The sequence below is a fragment of the Stegostoma tigrinum genome, chromosome 24 (assembly GCF_030684315.1).
Source record: "Stegostoma tigrinum isolate sSteTig4 chromosome 24, sSteTig4.hap1, whole genome shotgun sequence".
NCBI classification, from domain to species: domain Eukaryota; kingdom Metazoa; phylum Chordata; class Chondrichthyes; order Orectolobiformes; family Stegostomatidae; genus Stegostoma; species Stegostoma tigrinum.
The window spans coordinates 37,383,270-37,410,798 of NC_081377.1; the positions used below are offsets into that span (position 1 = coordinate 37,383,270).

A 27,529-nucleotide genomic window follows, 5' to 3' on the forward strand; every position below is an offset into this window, starting at 1 on the left:
GTAAACTAGTAATAGGAAGGTTTGATGAAATTCCATTGACTAGATCACTCAGCTTCCAGTTGTGTGAATGTTAGAAGTGGGCATCAGATATGCCGACTGTTCGTTCTGTTAAAATTAACTAGTTGATAAGCAGAGGGTTTCATTGACTGCACCTCAATTAATATATTATGGTTGAAGGAAACTAAATTCTTCTGTCTCCTTAGGACTGAGGAACTGCAGGACGTAATTCAACCGCACAGTCAAACAAACAGGAATGAAGGGCAAAAGTCTAAGTTTGACTGTCTGTCTAGTAACTTTACTGTGCTGAATGAAGCAGAAGGTGAGTTAAACTCATGGTTACTTTGACCACTGAGAGGCATTGCTACAAAACCCATCAGTTAATCCAATTTCAGTGGTGCCAGGCAATGACCATTGCCAGCAAGAATGAAAATAACTATCTCCCCTTGACGCTCAATGGCATTGCCATCACTGAATCTCCCACTGTCAGTCTTTTGGTGAGCGTTGCCATTGATGAGCAACTGAACAAGAGGCGACTACCCGAGCAGTTCGGAGGCTAAGGAATTCTCGTAATTTTGCTATTTACTTTCTGTTAATGAGCTGCTGTTCCTCTTGTCTTTGTTAGTTCTTGCAGGTTTTATTTTATTTTCTTATTGGTTAAAATTTGCTTTTATAGCTGAATTACAACAGTTTCCCGAGGGTTTTTAAAACGTTCTTTCTATTTCTTCCCCATTTGTCAACTGTGGCACACAGTCCCACTATGGGTGGATTATTTCTCCATTTTAGAACAAGGCTTTTATGTTTCAGAAGATTTTTGAACCAGTCTTTATTTTTTAATCTTTGATCTTTCCATAGTTAAAAATGAAATGATACAAAGCAGTGTGTCTGAAACACTGACAAGGAAAAGATCTGCTGTTATACATCCGGGATCAGGTAAAATCTTACAAGTAGATATCACTACTTTTCCGCTACCTTATTTACCACGTTTACTTTGCGAAAGAAGTTAAAACAGTTTATGGATTTATACTGAGAGAAGTTAACTAACACAAGATCTTTTGCAAATCATGGGATATTGGCAACAGTTTTGAACAAAAAGTAATTCACGCCGGTGGGATTAGTTTCATCCAAACCATTGTGGGGTCTCGACGAGAAGATAAATAGGGAGATGGCCAAATTTTTGTCGGTAAATAGTTGGGAGAGCAGTATTATAAGAAATGTAAGCAGTCGGAATGTAGCCAGGGCAAGAGAACATAGGTAAATGCATCAAGGACATTAATAAGGAGATTAATAACATTACAGAACCAGAAAAATAAAATAACAATTGTTACAACAATGCAAAAGTCTCTGTGCCATAAATCAGAGGAGTTGGAGGCAGTCATCTTTTGGGAAAGACCAGACATGGATTACTGAGAAAACAGGACTGGGAATTAAACATTACAAGGTGTAATAACAAGATCGAGGGAAAATGAACAATGGAGCAGCTATACCTATTTAGGATAACATAATGCAGTGGAAGGAGGACAACTTTCACAGAGACAAAAATAGAATTCATATGGATTGAGGTAAGAGATAATCCAAAACCCATCACCCTTGGAACTTAGAGACCACATAAGTGTAAGTGAGGTGAAGGAAAAAAATCTGCGCTAAATGGCGATTTGAATAAAAAGCAAAGACCTTGATTATTCCAATAGGATTATTATCGTTGCTGAAGCTTAAACTAGAGTTCTGTGTCAGGATCATGCAGAATTCCTCGTGCAGTTGACTGTGGGAACTACCAGGGAATTTCAGACCTCCAACTGGCAATTATGTACAATCTGCAATGTTCCAAAGTCCGCAGCTCTGAGGTAGAGACTTTGAAGTGTTCAGACTCGCTTAGTGGTAAGCCAGGAAACGTTGAAGGAATTAACACCCATTCTAATTGCCAGCTAACTATCAAGCTGAAACCCTGATCCCACGTGGGCACGTACCATCCTTTTGGACAAACACTCCCATCCTGTAATGAGTTGTAGATCAGAAGCAGTATACACTAACGGGTCAAGGCTTAGATAATGTTGGATTAAATTCCATTCTGGAAATCTCAGCCAGTATCCTAAGCAATTGACATCCACATTTGTCAAAAGATGCTGCCAGTGTGAGCAACAGCCAGTGTTTATGGAGCCCCTTTTCTAATAAAACATCCAAGGCATGTGATAGGAGCAACATCAAATCGCTGAATCTCGTAAACCAATATTAGGACAGATGACTTAAAGTTTGAGAAAAGAGTTAAGATTTAAACAGAGATCATGAGATTCAGAAAAGGAATTCTATAGCTTATGGCCTAGGCATCTGAAGGCAGAGCTATGTATACTGATTTACACTCGAGACACAAGAGGACAAAATGGTAGTATGCAGAGATGTCAGTGGCTGGAAGTCTGGGCTAGGTTACAGAGTGAATTCATGCAAAGGAATTGAAAACAAGGATGAGAATTTTAAAAATAGAAGTGTTGTCAGACTGGGAGCAGTATAGGGGAGTGAACATGGGTGAGTCAGATAAATGAGATTATAACCATTTGGGAAAGTTTGCTGATTCTTGAGCCTCACTTCTCATCAGAAAAGTTAATGATTTAATCAAAGCAAACAAATCAAAACAAAGCCTTTACTTTCCCTGTCTACTGGAATCAAGTTACCAGAAAATACTAACCAGATTACTGTACTTAACAATTACTATTGCAAGTACAAGCACAAGTACACAATTGTGAACTATCAACGCGTTACGCTACGAGCTAAAATTCAACCTCTTAAATTCCCTACCTGCCCACACAGACTGCCACAAACCTAGGAAACACTGGTTTATGGATGGAGGGAAAGAAACAGGAAAGCACAGATCATCTGCGCTGATCCATGGGCATTGTGGACTTGTTCATTTTGCTTACTAGACTTTGTTCTCCAAACTGTCTTTTCCAAGCTCTTTATTCCATTTTGCAGGAAACAAAAAAAAAACTGTTGTTGGAATAACTACAAAGCCTCTTCGTTAGTGGTTAAAAGAAACAGCTTAACAGCTAGTGGGAGAAAATAACTGACTTTCTTCAGACTTCACAAAAATGTTGCCACACAGATTGAGAGGGGACACACGTTACCCTGACCTTTCAGCAGCCTGAAGACTTGTGCCTGTATCATTCACAGGTGTAAGCTGTTCTGTCGCCCAGGAACCAATCACATATTATCAGGCTGATGACCTTTGTCACCCATGACCTGTTATAATTGTATGAGACAATCAGCTAATTGTTAAAACAAATTCCACTGTACTCATACTCTGGTGACCTGCATTCTATAAACAACAGTGCCCCACTGCTTGAGCAAAGGAGCAGTGCAAAAACCACACTTTAAAACAGCCGTTTTCTGTTTTAGTCCACAAAAATACAGAAGATATAATGATACAGTCTTTGCAATGGTATCCAACGCTGATATAAGTAGCTGAATGTTGAATGATTTAAATTTAAAGAGTGCAAGGTAGAAGATGGTCCATTGGAATTGACAGGCCTAGAGATAAAAGAAATGGTTGAGGATTTTGACAATTGATGACCAAAGACTGGACTGACTTGAACAGTGTTCCAAAGATGGCAGTACATAGTCAAATCATTTGCACTACCATTTGGAGCTTTGAAACACTGGTACCCTGTACAGGTAAGGTTTTATAAAATTGAAATTTTGTTCTTCAAAATATCTTGCTAACTATTTTTTAAAAATGTCTTCCAACTTGGACGATGAGATCATGGGAATTAAGTTTCAAACTTTGCCCATTGATTTTTTTTTTTCATTTCCTGATCAACATTGACAGACACCAGACATCTTGCTGTTATAGTTAGACATAAATTTAGGATTTAAAGGGAGTTCCAAACCACAGTACCCTGCTATATTCTTCTGTTGGCCTCTTTCAAAGCTAAAGCATGTTTAAGGTGGACAGATAGGAGCTTTGGGGCTTGTGAGAAAAAGATCAAACATCATCATATTGACTGTCTGAGCAGGCTCATGGGATCATATCGTCTACTCCCTGTTTCTCGTGTTTTTGTGTGCTTGTTAATCAGTCCGAAGAGTTTCAGACAGGAACTAAATGTAAGTTAAAATAACTGGTTAGAAAATAAATTACATACAATAATGAAAATTTTAGAGCACACTGTTCTTAATTACTTAAAGCTTTGTTTTAAAGTGCATAGAACATTACAGCACAGTACAGGCCCTTCGGCCCTCGATGTTGTGCCGACCTGTCATACCTAGGTGCAAACTTGGGACAAAATGTAAACTGGCAGTAACTTGTGTGAAATTTAGACATATTGGGCCAATATATCTGTTTCTATGGACTAAATCTCAATAGTATTTCCAAGTGTCAATTTCATAAAGTTTAATGGACAGTTTCTCTTTGATGCATGGTGAAATTTCTTGTAGTATCACTCTAAACTTGCCTCATTAGCTACCTATCAAGCTTCCATGGTGCCTTTATTGCCTAATGTTAGCCCAATTCTACCACTTTGCTGTACTCAGAAGAACTCATCACTCGCTGGCGATCAGCACTCTTTTAAAAGACTGTTGTGTACCCACAAAAGCACTCAGTTCTGAGCTGCCATCCCAGGATGTGGAAAATGATGATCCAGTTCTCCAGACAGGCACTGGGAGGTGCTAGTGAATAGGATAGTGAGAAAGTTATTTTCTTTTCAAATGGATTTTTTTAAAGCAATTAGATTAGGGTCAAAGGCAGAGATCAGAGTTGAGCTGTTGGTTTTAAATAGATTACCCAGACAGATTATTTGTACATCTTATTAATGACCACCAATAAAAATTGAAGACCTATTTAGTTTGATTGTTGAAATCTGCTACTATGCATATTTGGAGATATTGGAAACTGAATAAAAGTTGGCTTGCAGAAGAGAAGAAACTGGTAGTTAGGAGACACATGCTATTCTGTACAGACGAATTGAAGTGCTAAATTTGAAAGTGGAAAACAACCCAAAACAAATGCTTGACTGAACAAACGTAGAACCGAAGAGGCAGATGCATAATTCTTTCACATCAGAATGCAGATAGGTCTTAAATGGAAATCTAGGCTTTATGCATTGAATAAAAAAATTTGGGCAGCAATGGTAAATTTAAATAAGGCTTAGCATGCAGTTTGGATTCTCAATTTATGGAAGGGATGAAGTCATGAGATGATTGACTTCAATGTACAAGAATTGACAGACTTAATTAAGAAAGCAAAGAAAAATTGAGATTTTTTTTCCTCTATTAGACCAGAGGGATGATTTTTAAAATAATTTTTATTCTAAGCTTTTGCAAACCTTTTTGAAATGGCTTGCTGTAAAAATCTTACTGTATTTTAACTGCTTCATGTACAGTAAGTATCATCTATTGAACGCATTAAACCATGAGGTATAGGAACAGAATTAGACCATTCAGCTCATGGTCTGCTCCACTGTTTGATCGTGGCTAATATCTTTCTCAATCCCTTTCTCCAGCCTTCTCCCCGTGACCCTTGCTCCCTTTACTAATCAAAACCTATCTATTTCTGTTCTGAATACGTTCAATGGCTTAGCCTCTGCAGTTTTCTGCGGCAGTGAGTTTCACAGATTCACCACTCTCGGCTGAAGAAATTCCTCCTCATCTCAGTTCTAAAGTATTGTCCCCTCAGTCTGAGGTTGTGCCTTCATGTCCTACTAATGGAAACATCTCCACACCCAATCTATCCGGTCCGCTCAGTATTCTGTAAGTTCAATGCGAACTCCTCTCATCCTTCTAAACTCCCATCAACTAGAGTCCTTTACAGCTGCTTATATGAAAAACCTTTCAACCCTAGCATCATTCTTGAAAACTTCCTCCGAACACACTCCAGCACCAGCATGCTTCCTTGAATATTGGACCCAAATCTACTCTCAATATTCCTAATAGCCTGGCCAGACCCTTACATTGCCATAGCAGTACATCTCTGCTGTTGTATTTTTGCCCTCTTGAAATGAATGCTAACACTGAATTTCCCTTCCTAACTGCTAACTGAACCTGAATGTTAACCTTAAGAGAATCCTGAATTAGGATACCTAAGCCCCTTTTTCAGATTTCCAATGATTTTCTGGTGTAGAAAGTAGTCTGCTCCTCTAGCCTTTCTACCAAAGTGCGTGACTTCAAATTGTCCCAGTTGTATTCCATCTGCCACTTCTTTGCCCACTCCTCTAGCCTTTTTGCTGGCTCAACACTACCTGTCACTCCACCTATCTTTTTGTCATATGCAAACTTAGCAACTTAATCCTGATTCGATTGCCTGACTAAAGCAAATATTTTGAATGTTTAACAATTTTAAACTGGGCAAGTAGGACAAAGCGATTTTTGTGTTCAATTTTAATTCCAGGTAATTGAAATGAAAATCTTCATAAGACAGTTAGGAACAGGAGCAGAAATTAGGCCATTCAACCCATCGTGCCTGCTCCACCATTGAGTCATGGCTGACTAGTTTCTCAACCACTTTCTGCCTGTAACCTTTGATCCACTTGACAATCAAGAACCAATCTATCTCTTAAGTATTGTCAATGACCTGGCTGTCTTCAGCCTTCTGTGGCAAAGAATTCCAGCGATTCACCACTCAATTGCTGAAGCAGTTTCTCCTCATCTGTGTTCTAAACAGTCTCCCCTTTACTATAAAGCTGTGCCCTTGGGTCTTAGTGTCTCCTACTAATGGAAACATCTTGCCAACATCCACCCTGTCCAGACCGTTCCGTATTCTGTAAGTTACAATTAGATCCCCCCTTATCCTTCCAAATTGCATTAAGTATAAATCCAGAGTCCTCAAACATTTCTCATATGTTAAGTCTTTTATTCCTGTTTCTTTTTACAGTTATAACCTGCGCGGGTTCTAGTCCACATGTGCCAAATCAAGATAACGTGCTAATGTTTCCTACAAAGTAAGTTCCAGCTGTTTTGAATCATGTTGATTTTAGGGTTTCATTGGTTTTTCAATTGGACTAAACAATAGTTTTAAGATTGTGGTTACATAGGATACATAAGTTCTTTTTTAAAAGTAGTAGAGAAGACCATTAGGCACAAGTACGTGTATTTCATAGATCAAGCTATCTCAGCTGCCTTTTTTTTTTCCATCTCCCTCATTCTGTCCTCCCTCATCTTGTCTTTCAAATCCATTCAATCTTTCAGTTTCAAAGACCTTTCCTGGCAATTTGTTAAATATGACTGTGTTGCTGCTTGAAATTTTTTCATCTGATTTTCCTTTTTAGCTATTTATAATTTTATAGCCTTGACATAAACTCTGTCCTGTAATGAATAATTGGTCCAGATAAATATATTTTGATTAAATCGAGTGAGGAGTGGTAGTTTCTATAGTTACATAGCTCAGTTAAAAAATGTAACTGAGCAAGGATGTAGTAAGTTTTCCCACAGGATGGAAAATCGGGCAAGTTAGTACCTACATGAGACAAAAAAAATCACTTCCTTGCTGGTTCGTGTTTTGTTTAGAAATTAATTTAAACTAATTGCAAAATATTTTGCATTCCAATTGGTTTTGTCACCTTGCTGCATCATGGGTGGTGGACCACTTTTTCTTTGGCTTTGTGTAATTTGCTCTGTGAATTTTCTTCATAAATTGTGTTGTTTTGGAAAGCATGCAGTTTTTTTGCACTTGTGGCCCATTAATTGGCAGATTTCTTCTCATATGTTTGTCATTTTATAAGTCCTTGCAAACTTTTGAACTTTCAAGTACTAATAGGAAATTTTCTTTATCTTGGTGATTTTTGCATTGGTGCCAGTGCTGTACCTTGTATTCCCTGCACTTGATAGCTACATCATGTATGTTTTTTTTCCACTGAGAATTGCTGAATTACTGATCCTATTGCTCAGCTGTTGTGGTAATGCTCCAGGACTCCCCCTCTGCTAACTAGAAATAAGTGCAACTTATCAATCTGTCATGAAAATCAAATCATCTCGCGTTGTAGTGAAAACAGCTTTTAAATTTACTTAAAGATGCTTTAGTCTAATATGTTTCCAACCTTTTTATAGGCCATATCCACATTTATTTTCTCCACCAATAGTTCGAGCTGCTTATTCAGAAGAAGCTCGATACCCAGCAGCGCAACCATCAACATCTTACACATCATATCCAGAACCAAATCAGCCTTATGGACTACCTCCTTTTGGTAAACTTATTCTGCATTTTCCTTGTGTCCATTAATTGGATTGAATAATTTTTTTGAAGTACTTAAGTCATTAGCTTTTCTCAAAATTGTGTATTCAAGTATTGGCCTTGTGTGACATTAAGCTTAAAGAGCCTCAAAGTTTGAAATGAAACTGTAGAGGCAAAAGGTAAGAGTGGATCAGTGAATGTATGTTGTTTTTGCTTCATCAATTGTGCATTTTTCAGCAATGCTAGAATTTGCTTGGATGAAATCACAGTTAATTATGCTGGGCAGTCATCTTTCTTTGAACAGTCAGACACTCTGCAGATTGAGCCTTGAAAGTCATTTGGTTTTGTCCTATTATAGAAAAGACAAAGGGATATCTTGCATGCACTCCATCTGGTCTAGTTTTATACCCAGGTTCCAAATTCCATTTTACCCTCCTCTCCATTCCCATAATAGTACTTTCCTGAAGGAGTAATAAGTGGTGGCTGTTCTATATATGGCATGTATAAACTTTTCTTTACAAATTCTCCTGACTTTGAATTGTATACAAATGTTCAATGAGTTTTGTAGTATTAGAAAAGCTATGGTGATGTGTTCGACTGAAACTTTAAATATTTTCTTGACGCGTTGCAGAACAGCCTCCTTAATAGTTTGAGTGGAAATAGGTTTGCATTAAATACTTTCATTCGTGTATTTTGGTTTTGATCATCTGGTTATGTAAAAGTACTACTAATTAATAATTATTTTTATCTTAGGTGCATTGTGGCCTGGTGTGAAAACAGAATGTGGATCGTCCAGTCAGCTTGGATACCTTTGTTATGATACAGGGTTTAGCACAAACCAAACCAGCCCAGCACATTACACACATCCTGCACAAGGTAAATTTGTGACATCAATATTAACGTCATCCCATCCTGCCCCTGTGCTCTCCTCCCTCCACATTGTGCCTATCATAGTCATACTGCATGGAAACAGACCCTTGGTCAACCTGCACTGGTTGAACCTATGTTCCCAAACTAACTTTGTCCCATATCCTTCAAAGTCCTATCCTATTTGTGTCTTTTAAATGTTATAACGGTACCTGCATCTACCACTTTCTCTTACAATTCATTCAACACAAACCACTCTGTGCTTTTTAAAAAAAAGTTGCCCCTCGTCCTTTTTAAATCTTGTTCCTCTCACCTTAAGATATGCCGCTAGCTTTGAACTCCACACACCCCCCTCCCCTCCACCAGAAAAAGAGCCCTATCGTTCAACTCATTTATGCCTCTCAGGATTTTATAAACCTCAATAAGGTCAGCGCTCAACTTCCTATCTCTAATCCTCCATTCCAGCAGACATGCTTCTAAATCTTCTCTCAAGTTTGCCAACATCCTTCCTTTAGAAGGCAACCAGAATTGTAAGTGGTATTCCATAAACGGCCTCACCAATGTCCTGTACAGCTGCAACAAGACATCCCAACTCCCTATATTCAGTGTTCTGACCAACGAAGGCAAGTGTACCAAAGCCACCTTCACTACTCTGTCTACCTGCGACTCCACTTACAAACAACGATAAATTCACCTCAGGCCAAGCAGTATCTTAGGAACAGGAAAGCTGATGTTTTGGGCCTAGACCTTTCATCAGAAATGGGGGAGGGGAAGAGGGTTCTGAAATAAATAGGGAGAGAGGGGGAGGCGGATCGAAGTTGGACAGAGAAGAAGATCGCTGGAGCGGGGACAAACAAGTTAAAGAGGCAGGGATGGAGCCAGTAAAGGTGAATGTAGGCAGGGAGGAAATCGGTCAGTCCAGAGAGGACGGACAGGCCAAGGGGGTGGGATGAGGTTAGTAGGTAGGAAATGGGGGTGTGGCTTGAGGCGATAGGTGAGAAGAAGAACAGGTTACAGAGGTGAGGATGAGCTGGGCTGGTTTTGAGATGCGGTAGGGGGAGGGGAGATTTTGAGGTTTGTAAAATCCACGTTGATACCATTGGGTTGCAGGGTTCCCAAGCAGAATATGAGTTGCTGTTCCTGCAACCTTTGGGTGGGATTGTTTTGGCACTGCAGGAGGCCCAGGATGGACATGTCATCTGAGGAATGGGAGGGGGTGTTGAAATGGTTCGTGACTGGGAGGTGCAGTTGTTTATTGTGAACCGAACGTAGGTGTTCTGCAGAGCGGTCCCCAAGCCTCCGCTTGGTTTCCCCGATGTAGGGCAGGCCACAACGGGTACAGAGGATGCATTACAGGAGGTTGGGGACCACATTGCAGAGTATACTGCATCCGTGGGTACCCACATGGTCCCAAGCTATGCCTGCCTCTTTGTAGGTTATGTGGAACCATCCCTCTTCTGTACCTACACAGGCCCTAAATCCCACCTCTTCCTCCGTTACATTCATGACTATATCGGCGCCACCTGGTGCTCTTATGAGGAGCTCAAATGGTTCATCTGCTTCACCAACACCTTCCACCCTAACCTTAAGTTCACCTGGACTATTTCTAAACCTCCCTCATCTTCCTGGGCACCTCTGTCTCCATCTCGAGCAACCACCTAGAAACTGATATCCATTTCAAGCCCACCAACTCCCACAGCTACCTAGAATACACCTCCTCCCACCCACCTTCCTGCAAAAATGTCATCCCATATTCCCAATTCCTTCGCCTCCGCCGCATCTGCTCCCAGGATGAGGCATTCCACTCCCGCACATCTCAGATGTCATCGTTTTTCAAGGACCGCAACTTCCCCCCTGCAGTGGTTGAGAACGCCCTCAACTGTGTCTCCCACATTTCCTGAAACTCGTCCTTCACACCCCGGCCACAATAACAACCAAAAAAGAATCCCTCTCGTCCTCCCATATCACCCCACCAACCTCCGGGTCCAACGCATCATCCTCCCCCACTTGTGCCATCTGCAATCCGACCCCGCCGTCAAAGACCTTTTTCCCTCCTCACCCTTGTCTGCTTTCCGGACAGACCGCTCTTCCTTTCCGTGACTCCCTTGTCCGGTTCGCACTCCCCTCCATTCCCACCATACCTGGCACTTTTCCCTGCAACCGCAGGAAGTGCTACACCTGCTCCCTCACCCCCACTCCAGGCCCCAAGAAGACTTTCCACATCAAGCAGATGTTCAACTGCACATCTGCTACTGTGGTATCCTGCATCTGCTGTACCCGTTGTGGCCTCCTTTACATCAAGAAAACCAAGCGGAGGCTTGAGGACCGCTCTGCAGAACACCTACGCTCGGTTCACGATAAACAACTGCACCTCCCAGTCACGAACCATTTCAACCCCCCCTCCCATTCCTCAGATGACATGTCCATCCTGGGCCTCCTGCAGTGCCACAATGATGCCATCCGAAGAGGTGCCGTTCCCGCAACCTATTTCCGCTTGGGAACCCTGCAGCCCAATGGTATCAATGTGGATTTCACAAGCTTCAAAATATCCCCTCCCCCTACTGCATCCCAAAACCATCCCCACTTTCCTAACCTGTTCTTCCTCTCACCTATCCCTTCCTTCCACCTCAAACCACACCCCCATTTCTGATCTACTAACCTCCTCCTGTCCCCTTGACCTGTCCGTCCTCCCTGGACTGACCTATCTCCTCCCTACCTCCCCACCTACACTCACTTTTACTGGCTCCATCTCCACCTCCTTTAACCTGTCTGTCTCCGCTCCGCCTATCTTCTCCTCTATCCATCTTTGATTCGCCTCCACCTCTCTCCCTTCCTGTCCCCAATTTCTGATGAAGGGTCTAGGCCCGAAACATCAGCTTTCCAGCTCGTAAGATACTGCTTGACCTGCTGTGTTCATCCTGCTCCACACTTTATCTCAGATTCTCCAGCATCTGCAGTTCCCATTATCTCTGATATAAATTCACCTCTGTCGTCATGTTCGGCAACATTCCCCAGTACCCCTACCGTTTACTGTATATAGCCTACCTTGGTTTGCCTTACCAAAATACAACACTTCACAGTTTTCTAAATTAAATTCCATCTACCACTCCTCGGCCAATTGGCCCAAATGATCTTGGCCCTTTGTACTCTGTGATAACCACCTTCGTGGTCCACTAACCACCTATTATTTTGGTGTCATCCGCAAACTTAATAACCGTACCTCCTATACTCGCATCCAAACATGTGTAAAACGAAAAGCAGTGGACCCAGCACTGATCTGTGTGGCACACCACTGGTCATAGGCCTCCTGTCTGAAAAACATCCCTCCACCATCCGCCTCTGTTTCTTACCTTGAACCCAATTTGGGGATCCAGTTGGCTAGCTCCCCCTCAATCCCTTTTGATCTAACCTTACTAACCAGTTGACTGTGGGGAACCTTGTGGAGCACTTTACTGAAGTACATGTAAACAATGTCTAATGCTCTACCTTCTTCAACCTTCCTTATCTGTCTTTAATAAACTCAATTAAGTTAGTGAGACACAATTTCCCACAAACAGAAAGCCATGCTGACTATCCCTAATCAGTCCTTGCCTTTCCAAATACATGTACATGCTGAGCCTCAGAACCCATCCAACAGCTTATCCACCACTGAGGTAAGGCTCACTGGGCTATATTTCCTAGCTTTTCCTTACAGCCTTTCTTAAATAATGGCACCACATTAGCCAGCCTCCAGTCTTCTGGAACCTCCCCTATGGCTGTCGCTGATACATAGGGCTGAAAACTGGGGCCCAGCAATCTCAATTCTGGGAAACATCTGATCAGGTGCTCAGGATTTACCTACCTTTATGCGGTTGAAGACTTCCAGCACTTCTTTTGAAATGCATATGCTTTTCAAAATATCACGATTTATTTACCCTTTCTCGCTTCCATGTCTTTCTCTACTATAAATATGATGCAAATCACTCTGTCAGTATCTCGCCCACCTTCTGTGGTTCCACAAATAGATGCTTTTTGTTGAACTTTAAGGGGCCCTGTTCTCTTCCTAGTTACTGTTTTGTTCTTACCTCCTTGACTCTGTTTGCTAAAGCTATCTCATGACCCATTTTTTTCCCTTCCCGTTTTTCCAGTCTAAGTTTCCTTCTGCTGCACTGATACTCTTCTAGGATTCACTTGATCTCAGCTGTTTATACTTGATAAATGCCTCCTTTTTCTTGACCAGAACCTCAATTTCTCTAGTATCCAGCATTCTCCATACCTTCCAGCCTTGCTCTTCTCACTAACAGGAATGTACTGTCTCTGAGCACTCATTATCTCATTATTAAAGGCCTCCCACTTCCCAACCATCCCTTTGTCTGTGAATAACTTCTCCCAGTCAAATTTTGGAAGTTCCTGTCTAATGCATTCAAAATAGGCCTTACTCCAGTTTAAATTTTAAGTTTTTGATCAATTCTATCCTTTTCCAAAACGCTCTCAACATTGCTAGAATTATGATCACTTGCCCCAAAGTGTTCCCTCAGTGACGCTTCATGCACTTGCCCCACCTTATTTCAGAAGATCAAGCATTGCTTCTTTAATGCATCCACAAATTGAATAAAGAGGTTTTCTTGTACACATTTAGCTAATTGCTCCCCGTTGAAGCCCTTAATACAATGATAATTCTAGTCTATGTTTGGAAACTTAAAATTCCCTACAATTACGACCAAATTTTTCTTAAACATTTTTTATATCTCCTTACATATTTGCTTTCCAATTTCCCACTAACAATTGGGGGGTGGGGGGTTTATGATACGATTTCAACAAAGTGATCGACACCTTGTTATTTTTAAGTTCACCCATATAACTTCCAAGTGCAATCTCCCAGGAGTATTCTCCTTAAGTATAGCCGTAGTGTTCTGCTTAAACAAAAATGCCATTCCACATCCTCTCTTGCTTCCCTTTCTATTCTTCCTGTAGCACCTGTACCCCAGAACATTAAGCTGCTAGTCCTGTCCTCCCTGAGCCATATCTCTGTAATTGCTATGATATTCCAGTCCCATGTTCCCAACCATGCCTTGAGTTTATCTACCTTACTTGTCAGGCCTCTTTCTTTGAAGTAAATGCAGTTTAACTTATCAGTCTTGCTTATTGTCTGCCACGTTCTTGTCTATCTTGACTATTAGACTTGCTCTCCGTATCTACTATAGCAGTCTCAGCCTTTTTTCTATCACTTTGATTTCCACCCATCCACAAGACTAGTTTAAAGCCTCCTGAGTAACACTAGCTGTGGAACCTGTCCCTGTTATTCAGGTCATTTCTACCCCTGAAGAGATCCCAATTATCCAAAAATGTGAATCCTTGCCCGCGTACCAGCTGTTCAACCACACATGCATCTGTTGTATCACCTTATGCCTACTCTCACTAGAACATAGCACCTGTAGTGTTGCAGATATTACTACCCTGAAGGACCTACTTTTTAACCTCCTTCCTAGTTCCCTATATTGTCCCTGCAGAACCTCGTACCTTTCCACACCAGTGTTGTTGGTACCAATTCTTAACAACGACCTCCTGGTCACACTCCCCTTTCAGAATATTCTACACCTTCTCCAAGACATCCTTGACCTTGGCACCAACGAGGCAACACATCATCCTGATGTCCTGTTGATTACTGCAGAAATGTCTGTTATATTGTATGCATGTAAATTTTAGCTTTTATTTTTGACAGGTGCCTGTTTCCCAAGAGCCACTAGTTATTCTGGCAGTACTGCTGCTGCTGCTTTTGTTGTCACCAGTTCTGCGAGCCTCAGCAGCTCTAATCAGGTACATAATTTTTTTTCGTGTCGTATTTGAAACCACTTTAATTAAGCAATATTATCACCCTTCTCCATTTTGTTTCCACAGGATCATCCTTTCTACACGTCTCTTGGACAAAGCCAATTTGTGTCATATGTTCCCAATTCAAATCGTGGAACCACTACTCCAAATTCTCTGCCTGCCAGTAATCCCTCAACAACTGTTATTTTCCAGATGCATAAAATGCAAACAAATAGTTCCAGTTCATCAAGCCAGGATTACCAAGCTGGTAATGCATTTTTGTAGAATTCTGTTTATAAGCTAGTCTGTTGAACGTCTATAATATTGCCACGTGGAACTGTAATACTTTTTATATTGAGATTTATGATAGTGCAATAGCTTTTCTTTTATTAATCAGATGAGGGAGATCAAGGGACGTATAAAATCTCAGTCTGATGATGAGGTAAATAAGATTAAGCATTGCACCCTTTCAGCTTCTCTGAAGAAAATTGCTGCTGAGATCCAGAGGCACACTTGACTTGCATTCAGATCCGGTTTTCCTTTGCTCCAATAGTCGTGTCCTTTCGTTAGAAGTAAAAATTTTTATTAAATAGATGGCTAATATATTTTGGAACCTTTTAAAGTCAATTTTAATGACACTGCTAATTAAAATAACGATTGCTTTTTGGCTTTTTTTGTTGACTATGGGAGTAGTGAACTGGTTGAAAAATGATTTTTCTCACAAATTTAATAAAAACAAAACTATTGAAGAGTTAATGCAGACTATGTGCTTCTGTCACAGGGAAATCTGAGCATTCCCAATGCTATGTGTGTGCATCTGCAGTCTCAATTTTTAGCAGATAAAGGGAAGAAGTGCAGTTTGAAATTTAACAAGGGCCTGAATCACCTTTTGATAATGTTGTGAGGATTTTAAAAAAATATTAAAAAATTATTTTCAGAATGAAACATTGACAAAGGGCACTGATATAGTTGACGTACTAATAGTTCCCGGTTGACTTCTCAAACTTGTTACAATGCAAAAAGAGGCCATTTGGCCCATCATTTCTTTGAGCGGTTTATGTTGTGCCATTCCCCTTTTTCCCCATAAAACTGTACACTTCCTGTTCATGTAATGGTTCAAATCCCACCTGAATGCCTCAGTTGAGCTCGTCAGAGTCTCACTGTGTGAATTCTAAACATTACCACTCTGTGTAAAAATTATTATTCTCATTTCACCTTTGTTTCCTTTGTATTCGCTTCAAATCTGTGTCCCCTCTTCCTGGATATTTTCAAGCATGGGAATAGTTTATCTACTCTCTTTAGCTCTCTCCTGATTCTGAATACTGCCATCAGATCTCCTTTTTGGCCTTTTTCCTCTGAAAAACAGTCAATATGCCTCCAGTCTAGTTAGCATTCCTCCTCTTTGGAACCATTCTCATGAATTTTTCTGTATCGAATATAAAACCCCGTGACTCCACATTGTTTCTGAAGTGGTGGGTCCAGAACTATTTGAATTTTTCTTGCTGCGGATTCTACAGTAGCGGATAAATGGATTGAACTAAAAGTTGAGAAAACTTGAACAGAAAACTGTATTTTCCCAAATCAAAAGCTGCACATTTTTTCTGCCATAATGATCATTCTTCTTCAATATCAAAATCTTCTTGATGTTATTTCATGAGTTAGAGAACTGACATGTAGACTTTGAAACTGACTGTGGAACATTATAAGCTGGAAAAGGTTTTTGTAGGCCAGTCTGCTGAAAATGGTTGGTAGTGTAAGAGGAGGACAAAGCTGTTGAAAGTGCTGTTGTATTGTTTGAAAAAAGCTCCAACTGAACAGTATACGTGGCAGCTGTGGATCAGAAATTTAATTGGAGCAAAAATAAATGTTGGTTAAAAGAGAAAAATTTTAAAAGACACCACTTTAGTTTTTGCAGTCATGCAAAATGTCAAGATATTGATGTTTTTGAGGAAATGTAATCTTAAAATTCCATATCCACCCTTCAAAGTACTGGCGTAATTTTTCTTTTTCGCTTAGGAGATTCTGGTGCAAGTCAAAGTGCAACACCCGTAGTAGTGAAGGAACTTGAGGAGCGATCTCGTAAAACTCCAGGTGGCAAGTCCAAGGGGAAAGGAAAGAGGAATTGTTTTTCCCCACTGCCTGATAATGAACTGGAGGTTTGTTTTAGCTTTTGACCAAACTTTGTGTAGGAGAATGAGGGTAGAATGGGCAAGCTATTTACTACAACTCCTGCCATTGACAGGAAATGTACACGGTTTTGTGAATCTGCCTGTTGACATCACCATTGAATAAGTGTTTATGTTGTCAGTTTCTATTGATGTATTGTCAGATCTCTGCAATGACAACAAAGTAGAGAAAGTACTGCAACGTCAAAGAGATAAAGCGAACCCCAGACAGAACACCAGTTAACTTGCCAGAACCTATATCAGGCCATGGAAGTTATCATGATATGGAGCTTATTTAAATATTGTTTTCTGGCTGGCATGTTGAGGCTTTACATTGAGCGCTTTTCACAGCCCAGCTAGCTCAGTTGGATAATAATCAGACCTTTAATCCCAGGGGCATTGTTTTGAATTCTATGAGATTAATAAATTATGTATTTTGTCTTAGGTAGGTGCTCATTTTTTTAACAAAAAGTTAGTTAATTCTCGACAAACTGAGTTAATTGTCGTCTGCAAGGTGTTAGAAAGGATTCTGAGGGATAGGATTTATGACCATCTGGAAAAGCATGGCTTGATCAAATACAGTCAACACGGCTTTGTGAGGGGTAGGTCATGCCTCACAAACCTTTATCGAGTTTTTTTGAGGATGTGACTAGAAAAGTTGATTGAGGGTCGAGCTGTGGATGTGGTGTATATGGACTTCAGTAAGGCATTTGATAAGGTTCCCCATGGTAGGCTCATTCAGAAGGCCAGGAGGAATGGGATACAGGGGAACTTAGCTGTCTGGATACAGAATTGGCTGGCCAACAGAAGACAGCGAGTGGTAGTAGAACGAAAATATTCTGCCTGGAAGTCAGTGGTGAGTGGGGTTCCACAGGGCTCTGTCCTTGGGCCTCTACTGTTTGTAATTTTTATTAATGACTTGGATGAGGGGATTGAAGGATGGGTCAGCAAGTTTGCAGACGACACAAAGGTCGGAGGTGTCAACAGTATAGAGGGCTGTTGTAGGCTGCAGCGGGACATTGACAGGATGCAGAGATGGGCTGACAGGTGGCAGATGGAGTTCAACCTGGATAAATGCGAGGTGATGCATTTTGGAAGGTCGAATTTGAAAGCTGAGTACAGGATTAAGGATAGGATTCTTGGCAGTGTGGAGGAACAGAGGGATCTTGGTGTGCAGATACATAGATCCCTTAAAATGGCCACCCAAGTGGACAGGGTTGTTAAGAAAGCATATGGTGTTTTGGCTTTCGTTAACAGGGAGATTGAGTTTAAGAGTTGTGAGATCTTGTTGCAGCTCTATAAAACTTTGGTTAGACCGCACTTGGAATACTGCGTCCAGTTCTGGTCGCCGTATTATAGGAAAGATGTGGATGCTTTGGAGAGGGTTCAGAGGAGGTTTACCAGGATGCTGCCTGGACTGGAGGGCTTATCTTATGAAGAGAGGTTGACTGAGCTCGGTCTCTTTTCATTGGAGAAAAGGAGGAGGAGAGGGGACCTAATTGAGGTATACAAGATAATGAGAGACATAGATAGAGTTGATAGCCAGAGACTATTTCCCAGGGCAGAAATGGCTAGCACGAGGGGTCATAGTTTTAAGCTGGTTGGTGGAAAGTATAGAGGGGATGTCAGAGGCGGGTTCTTTACACAGCGAGTTGTGAGAGCATGGAATGCGTTGCCAGCAGCAGTTGTGGAAGCAAGGCCATTGGGGTCATTTAAGAGACTGCTGGACATGCATATGGTCACAGAAATTTGAGGGTGCATACATGAGGATCAATGGTCAGCACAACATTGTCGGCTGAAGGGCCTGTTCTGTGCTGTACTGTTCTATGTTCTATGTTCTAATTGGATATTACCAATTTCCTGATGCGCACATCTTCATTGTCTTGAACTTGCTGTTTGTTTTGGTCATAATTGTTGAGAATGGAATTATCGAACACTGATCAGATGCAAAGTAAGAAGCCTAATGCAATACAACAGTGTTGAATATGAAGAAATATTTTTAAAAAATGGTATTTCACAAAGCTTGGAAGATTTGGAATGGCAACTTAAAAGTTATGTATAATAATCTTCCCATATGTTCCTTTACAGCGTGTGTTTGTGTGGGACTTGGATGAAACCATTATCATCTTTCATTCACTACTTACTGGGTCATATGCACAAAAATTTGGAAAGGTTGGTACAACAATGATTTGAAAGGCTTCATATAGTGCAAAGTATTGGAAATGGAACAATACTAAATTTGTAATGGAGTTTGTTTTTAAAAAGTCTATTGTTCTGCAAATCTGCATAACAATTTTTGCCACATTTATTTAAAAAACACAATTGTTTGCATTAGGCATGCAAGCTAACTCAACAACGCAAAATGCTTTTACAGGCTTCAGGTATAAAAATCTAAACACAGAAGAACTACAGTTGCTAATTGACCTGAATTCCTGTTAGTGATGCAGCCTTCAACTGACCCAAGGAAGCCTCAATTGCAGCTTGTTCTGTTGGAGTACATATTAAGTTTTGTATATAGAAACACTTCAGTAAAATAATACTTTGATATTACTTTCTATTTCTTTTAAATGTCCTCCAGCATTCTATGATCAGAACACCAGGTGATCTTCCAGTTAATTTTCTTCATAAATTTCCCAGAATCTGAACTGGAAATTTACACAATTGTAGTGAAATTAGTAAGTGTCCGAATCTGCAGCTCTGTAATATAGACTTTCAGCATTAATGAGTGCAGCAGAGCTGAACTAACAATAGCTTAGAACTGATAGTTAGAGTGCCAGTTGACAGCTGATTTATTAATAGGCAAAAGTAGACATGCTAGCACTTTTAAGCCAAGTTAACTTCAAAGTGGCTATAAGGAAGAGGTACGCAGTTGCGGATTAGATCTGGTAGAATTTCCTTTTAAATGCTTGATGTGCCATGTTTGAACTTGGGACGGTGTGGTGGCTCAATGTTTAGCCAGGGACCCGGGTTCGATTCCACCCTCGGGCGATTGTCTGTATGGATTTTGCACATTCTCCCCATGTCTGTGTGGGTTTCCACCGGGTGCTCCAGTTTCCTTCCACATTCCAAAGATGTGCAGGCTAGCTGGATTGGCCGTGCTGAATTGCCCATAGTGTTCAGAGATGTGTAGGTAAGGTGTGTTAGCCATAGGAATTGTGGGGTTACAGGGAAAGGGTAGAGGGATGGGTCTGGGTATGTTGCTCTTCAGAGGGTCGGTTGGACTTGTTGGACCAAAGGGCCTGTTTCCACACTGGAGATTCTATGATTCACTATTCTTATAATATACACCTGATGCTGTTTCTGATTTTACAGAATATCGCTGTTTTATCATTACACCACACTGGTTTTTAAATGCCATCTCTAATTTTCTCCTTGCACAATTGTGTAGTTTTACTAAGTAATTCTGTTATTTGGAAATTTGGATACATTTATTTTTCATATATCAATCTAGACACAATGTTAATCCTTTTAGTATTAGTGATTTAGTTGAAATTCCATAGCTTCCTCAAAGTGGCAAGACAGATGGATAAGTTGGTAAAGAAGGTGTATGGCATATTTGTCGTCATTGTATATAAAAATTGTCAAGTCAAATTGCAGGCATTTAAAACTTAGGCCACATTTGAAGTAGTTCTGGTTACCACACCACTGAGATGGATTTGGAGAGGCTGCAAAAGGGGCTTACCAGGATGTTGCCCAGATTGGAGCGTATTAGCTATAAGGAAAGATTAGACAAACTGATGGTTTTCATTAGAGCGTTGGAGGCTGAGAGGTGACCTGATTAGATGTACATAGAAATATTAAAGGCAAAGGGTGGATAATTGGAGTTTTTGATTTTCCAGTGTGAAAATGTCAAATACTAGGGGCCATTGTTTAAGGTCAGATGGGATAAATTTATTGGAGATGTGCAAGGCAAGTCTTTTACACAGAGGGTAGTGTGTGCCTGGAACCCACTATCAGTGAAGATGGTAGAAGCAGATACTGTAGCAACATTTAAGAAACATTTAGACAGACGCATGAACAGGCAGGGAATAGAGGAATATGGACCATATGCAGGCAGATGGGATTATTTTAGAATGCCATCATGATTGGCACAGACATGGCAGGCTGAAGGGCTTGTTCCTATGCTGTACTGTTCTGTGTTACGTAGCTATACCCGGTCCTGTTCAAGAGGCATTGGATGCTGAAAAGGGAGGAAGGAAGGAAAGGGAGCTTTGAAGCATCTGTTTCTTTCACTTCAGTCCTCCGATTACACTCCAGAGTCTCAGTAAACTATCTTTGGTGCTGCAATTATATTTTCCTCCTATGCCAACTAATTGGCCCACGTTATTTTTTTAAATCTTCCCTGAAACATTACGTAAAAGTCATGTGTATGCTGACTTTTTTGATGTGTTTGATTGTTTTACAGGATCCAACATCAGCATTGACATTGGGACTACGAATGGAGGAAATGATTTTTAATCTTGCTGACACACACTTGTTCTTCAATGACTTAGAGGTAATAAAGAATGATTAGTGACCAATTATTAGCATGTCAAAAGATTTAACATGTTCCCATGTAAGCTTTAAACTCAAATTCTAACCATTAGAAGCAGGAGTTATTTGGAAAATTAACTATATCAAAATCCCATTTTATTCAGGCAAAAACATTGCTATTCTGTTTAGTGTTAGTACCACCTACAGAATAATAAGTTGTGGATTGGTGTTGGACTTTACATATCTTTATTACTCGGGCATTGCTGTGCAAAGACTATGCATTTTTGCAGCAGTTAGATAATGAACCCTGAAGGTTAATTCAAAACGAGACTTTATCCATTTTCAGGACTGGTAGGCTGAGATATCATGTTGCAGCTAATTCAACATTAAGGAGTAATCACAGCTTTTTCTTTCTTTTCTCCGTGCTATGTAACATAATCAGTGATGCCTCCAATGAAGCGATGTTGTTCTACTCTGCTTGGAATTTCTACTGACCAGTCCATTATGCCTCTAGGAATTCCTATTCGTGTCTGCGGCAATGACTGCCATAAGCAGTACATCAAACAGACAGGAAGGAAACTAGCCATCAGAATACGTGAACATCAGTTAGCAGCAAAATGACACAATGAACTTTTCTTAATTTCAGAACACTTGGACTGTGAAGGCCATCAATTTAACTGGGACAACATAACCATCATAGCCCAAGCCAAATGTAGACACGCACGGGAATTCCTAGAGGCACGATTCTCAACCCATAATTAAAATCAACAAACATAAAATTGGACCCCATATACAAACTCGTACAGAAGAAAACTGGAAATGACACTCCTCACCATAACAGACTGGACAGTCTAAATTCCAAGCAGAGTAGAACAACATCACTTCATTGCAGGTCTCACTGATGATGTTACCTGGCATGGTGATGAAACGTCTGAACGAAAACCAGCCAGCTCGAACAGCAGGTCAACAACCTCACCCACAACCTGAGCTACAGATCTTTGCTAAAACCTCAAATAGTGAAGTATGATACAGAATCCCATGGATAGTTGGTACTATGCAACATGCAATACATATGATTGTATCACTATTCTTGTGTTAGGCCTCTAATATTAATGTGGAGGCTAGAACCTTGAGTTTGCTTTCTCTGTATAATTCCTAATTCATATTTTTTGCCTTAATTACTCAACAGGAGTGTGATCAAGTTCACGTGGAGGATGTTGCAGCTGATGACAATGGACAAGACTTAACGTAAACATTTTAAGCTATGACACAGTTATGGTTGAAATTGATAACTGTCTGAGACTGGTTGTTTGCATTTTTTCCTTTTTGTTTTATACTTGTGTTTCTTTTATTTTTAACTTCACTCAGAGTACTGGAAATCTGGAACTCTCTCCTTGAGCATAACTATAGAGAAAATTTAAGTTGATTTTTCTTTTTGTTGGCAAGGGTATTAACTTAAAGAACACAGGCAAATCAGTGAAGTTGAGATACAGATGAGCTTTGACCTAAATGAACGGTGGAACAGGCTGAGGAGCTAAATGGCCTACGCCTGATCCTGCACATTCTGTAGCTTTGCTTGTGCTTTATTGATGAATGTAAGTTTTTTTTTTACATTTGAACAATATCTAATAAGCTGTCTTAATTTTTGGTTTCAGTAACTACAACTTTACTACTGATGGTTTTCATGGATCAGTGTCTGGTTCGAGCCTTTGCACAGGTGGTGGTGTACAGGGAGGCATTGATTGGATGAGAAAGCTGGCCTTTCGATATCGCCGTGTAAAAGAAATATACAACATGTACCGTACAAATGTTGGAGGTAAGCTTTTTGTAACAAAGTAGTAAGTAGGCGGCTTTGAGAACTTTTTTCCCATTTGTTATTGGAAAAGGGACAAAAGAAAATGAACAAGTATCATTCTGTTATGTCAACAGATCTGCTCAGTCCAGCCAAGAGGGATTCCTTACAGCAGTTAAGAGCTGATGTTGAAGTTTTAACTGACTGCTGGCTAACAACTGCATTGAAATCACTATTGCTAATTCAGTCAAGGTAACGGACTTAAATAAAATATATAAAAAACGTAAATGTTTTTGAATCCTGTTGACAATATTTGTTTATTGTGTCATTCTTCTGCATTTTCATCTAGACAGTGCTGTGGTATTTCAAATTTTAAAAAAAAGCCAATTCCAATTCACCAGGTTCAGATTTGTACAGACTTTGTGGTAGCATGTTTGAAATTATAATATAATGTCTTTACTTCCTTGGAAGGCTCATCTCTCAAGTGCAAATAAAGAATTTGAGGATGTGCTGCATATTGTTTTCCTATTATTTTAACTGAGAAATGTTTGAAATTGTCTGCTCATTGTAAGTAACGTTAAATTGAAGTTTTCAGTCTTAGTCTGCAATAGTTGCTGGACCCCTGTATAAAACTGCTCATATTTAAGCACTAATAATCTTGCTTGGAAAGGGCTTTTAGGTGGTTGATATAAAAAGTGAAGGAATTCTAAGTTGTATGAGAAGTTGAAGCTAACAACTGAAGTGACAGACTTCAGTTTAGTAATCTCCAAAAGAATTAAATTGAAAGGTAGGGGAAGGAGGAAAATAATAAATTCAGCAAAATAAACAGACAATTTGAAATCTTGGTTCTTTGTTCCAGAAGAAACTGTGTTAACATCCTGGTCACGACAACACAACTAGTTCCAGCTCTGGCTAAAGTGTTGCTGTATGGACTAGGGAAAATTTTCCCTATTGAAAACATTTACAGTGCCACAAAAATAGGTAAGGGATTTGGTCTGAACTTTATTTTCACTTATTGTCTTTGGATGGTTTCCTATTGAATAATCAAATACAGCTTCATTGGCACAGCAAATTGGGTAGGTTTCTTCAAACTTCACACATTGCATTACAAGTACGCCTGGTCAATATAAAGTAGAAATTCCTGTTTTATGACTGTAACAATTCTGTGATTCTGATTAGTGTATGAAGGAGGCCAATCAACTAATCATGTCTGCATTAGTTCTCTGAGAATTTAATTTAGTGTCAATTTTCTGCCTTTTTCTTTCTTTCTATTCTACTCCTTTCTATTAAAATAATCATAGCCTTTTCAAATTGAATTTTTCTCCTCCACACTCCCAAGATGTACATTCCATAACCCAACTACCCACTGCGTGAATTTGTTTCTCACACTTTGCATTTGCTGTTTCTGCAAATTACTTTAACACTGTGCCCTCTGGTACTTGATTCATTTGTGAGTGGGAACAGTTTCTTCACGTCCACTCTGTCCAGACCCCTCATGACTTTGAAATCTTCCACCAATCTTCTGTTTGTCTTCTCCTCTTGAAGGAAAACAATCTCATCTTCTCCAATCTTCCCTGGTCTAACATACTTGTTAGACTAGGGAAACCCAATAGATGTTATCTATCTAGATTTCCAAAAGGCCTCTGATACAGTGCCTCACGGGAGGCTGCTGAGCAAGGTGAGGGCCCATGGTGTTCAAGGTGAGCTACTGGCTTGGATTGAGGATTGGCTGTCTGACAGAAGGCAGAGAGTTGGGATAAAAGGCTCTTTTTCGGAATGGCAACCGGTAACGAGTGGTGTCCCACAGGGTTCAGTGTTGGGGCCGCAGCTGTTCACCTTGTGTATTAATGATCTGGATGAAGGGACTGGAGGCATTCTGGCGAAGTTTGCCGATATTACAAAGAAAGGTGGACAGGCAGGTACCACTGAGGAGGTGGGGAAGCTGCAGAATGATTGAGACAGTTTAGGAGAGTGGCCCAGGAAATGGCTGATGAAATTCAATGTGAGCAAATGTGAAGTTTTGCACTTTGGAAAAAAGAATACAGGCATGGACTATTTTCTAAATGGTGAGAAAATTCGTAAAGCGGAAGTACAAAGGGATCTGGGAGTGTTGGTCCAGGATATTCTCTAAAAGTTAACTTGCAGGTAGAGTCCGTGATTAAGAAAGCGAATGTAATGTTGTCGTTTATTTCAAGAGAGTTGAAATATAAAAGCAGTGATGTGCTTCTGAGGCTTTATAAAGCTCTAGTTAGGCCCCATTTAGAAATTTTGGGCCCCACACCTCAGGAAGGACATACTAGCTCTGGAGGATGTCCGGCGGAGATTCACACGGATGATCCCTGGAATGGTAGGTTTACCGTATGATGAACGGCTAAGGATCCTGGCTCATTAGAGTTTAGAAGGTTGTGGGGAGATCTAATAGAAACTTACAAGATAATGTATGGCTTAGAAGGGGTGGACGCTAGAAACTTGTTTCTGTTAGGCGGGGAGACTAGGACCCGTGGGCACAGCCTTAAAATTAGAGGGGGTAAATTTAAAACTGAAATGAGATGACATTTCTTCAGCCAGAGAGTGGTGGGCTTGTGGAATTCATTGCCACGGAGTGCAGTGGAGGCCGGGACGTTAGATGCCTTCGAGGCAGAGATTGACGAACTCTTGATCTCACAAGGAATCAAGGGCTACGGGGAGAGTGCAGGGAAGGGGAGTTGAAATGCCCATCAGCCATGATTTAAATGGCGGAGTGGACTTGATGGGCCAAATGGCCTTACTTCCACTCCTACGTCTTATGGTCTTTCCTCATGGCCTCGTGCTTTTATCACTATATTATTAATCCAAAAATGCAGCTAATATTCTGGGGATCTGAGTTTAAATCCCAACACGACAGACCAAAGAAATCTGGAGGGACCACTCGACTTGACTCCCTTGTCTGCTCCACATTCTCCTCCAACCCCACCACACCCGGCACTTTTCATTGCAACCGCAGGAAGTGCTACACCTGCCCCGACACCATCTCCCTCGCCCCCATCCCAGGCCCCAAGACGACTTTCCACATCAAGCAGAAATTCACCTGCACATCTGCCAATGTGGTATACTGCATCTGCTGTACCTGTTGTGGTCTCCTTTACGTCAGGGAAACCAAGTGGACGCTTGGGGACTGCTTTGCAGAACACCTACGCTCGGTTCGCAATAAACAGCTGCATTACTCAGTCACGAACCATTTCCACTCCCCCTCCCATTCCTCAGATGGCATGTCCATCCTGGGCCTCCTGCCATGTCACAATGATGCCACCCGAAGGTTGCAGGAACAGCAACTCATATTCCGCTTAGGAACCCTGCAGCCCAATGGTATCAATGTGGATTTCACAAACTTCAAAATCACCCCTCCCCCCTACCGCCTCCCTTACCTGTTCTACCTCTCACCTATCGCCTTCTCCCACCTCAAGCCACACCCCCATTTCCTACCTACTAACCTCATCCCATCCACTTGACCTGTCTATCCTTCCTGCACTGACCTATCTCCTCCCTACTTCCCCACCTGTCCATCCCCGCCTCTTTAACTTGTCTGTCTCCTCTCCACCTATCTTCTCAGCTATCCATCTTCGATCCGCCTCCCCCTCCCTATTTATTTCAGAACCCTCTTCCCCTCCCCCATTTCTGATGAAGGGTCTAGGTCCAAAACATCAGCTTTCCTGCTCCTCTGATGCTGCTTGTCCTGTTGTGTTCATTCAGCTCCACACCTTGTTATCACGGCAGATTGAGTTGAATTTTAAGAATATCTGAAATCAAAAATCCACTGATGATCGTAAAACCATTGTCTGAAAAATCCATCTGCCTTACTAATGTCCTTCAGGGACATCCTTGCCTGATCTGACCTACATGTAACTCTCTCCTCTGCACTAGAAGGTCCAGATGTTGGGACAGTAAGTTTTGATGATTAGAGCCTTCTCTGTTTCATTTTTGTCATTTTCAGTTCTGAAATTTTGTGTGTTGGGGTAAGTAATTTTATTGAAAAGCCGGCAAAGTATTATTTAAACAAGCTATAGCTGACATTGAAAACATTAGTTTGTGTCGGGGATATAGTTGCAATTTAATTGTGATATTCTGAACACAATGTGCATATTAAATAAGCAGGAATAACTGTTGAAAAGGACAATTAGAACACTCAGTTCACACTTAGGCCACAGGTATGAATCTAGCTCAAGCTATTGGATGCATTGGACAACTGACAGAAAGCTCAGCAGAATAAATTTGGCCGATCTTAACTTGGCCCCATATGGGCATGAATTCATGGTAACA

At 40.7% G+C, this 27,529-nt stretch overlaps 1 protein-coding gene across 9 annotated transcripts in view; it reads left to right on the forward strand.

Moving 5' to 3' along the window:
* LOC125464921 (eyes absent homolog 3-like) overlaps window positions 1–27,529 on the forward strand; it is a 69,714-nt gene that overhangs the window by 32,626 nt on the left and 9,559 nt on the right. For 8 of the 9 annotated variants that reach the window (XM_048557812.2, XM_048557814.2, XM_059654369.1 and 5 more), the window contains 14 exons: window positions 204–319; window positions 853–930; window positions 6,851–6,917; window positions 8,023–8,159; window positions 8,900–9,022; window positions 14,715–14,809; window positions 14,891–15,071; window positions 16,820–16,959; window positions 19,057–19,140; window positions 21,374–21,463; window positions 22,631–22,689; window positions 23,097–23,257; window positions 23,371–23,485; window positions 24,093–24,214. In XM_048557812.2, the coding sequence (XP_048413769.1) occupies window positions 204–319; window positions 853–930; window positions 6,851–6,917; window positions 8,023–8,159; window positions 8,900–9,022; window positions 14,715–14,809; window positions 14,891–15,071; window positions 16,820–16,959; window positions 19,057–19,140; window positions 21,374–21,463; window positions 22,631–22,689; window positions 23,097–23,257; window positions 23,371–23,485; window positions 24,093–24,214 (1,568 nt within the window). The remainder of the gene's footprint in view (window positions 1–203; window positions 320–852; window positions 931–6,850; window positions 6,918–8,022; window positions 8,160–8,899; window positions 9,023–14,714; window positions 14,810–14,890; window positions 15,072–16,819; window positions 16,960–19,056; window positions 19,141–21,373; window positions 21,464–22,630; window positions 22,690–23,096; window positions 23,258–23,370; window positions 23,486–24,092; window positions 24,215–27,529) is intronic. The other variant, XM_059654367.1, reaches the window with a different exon arrangement.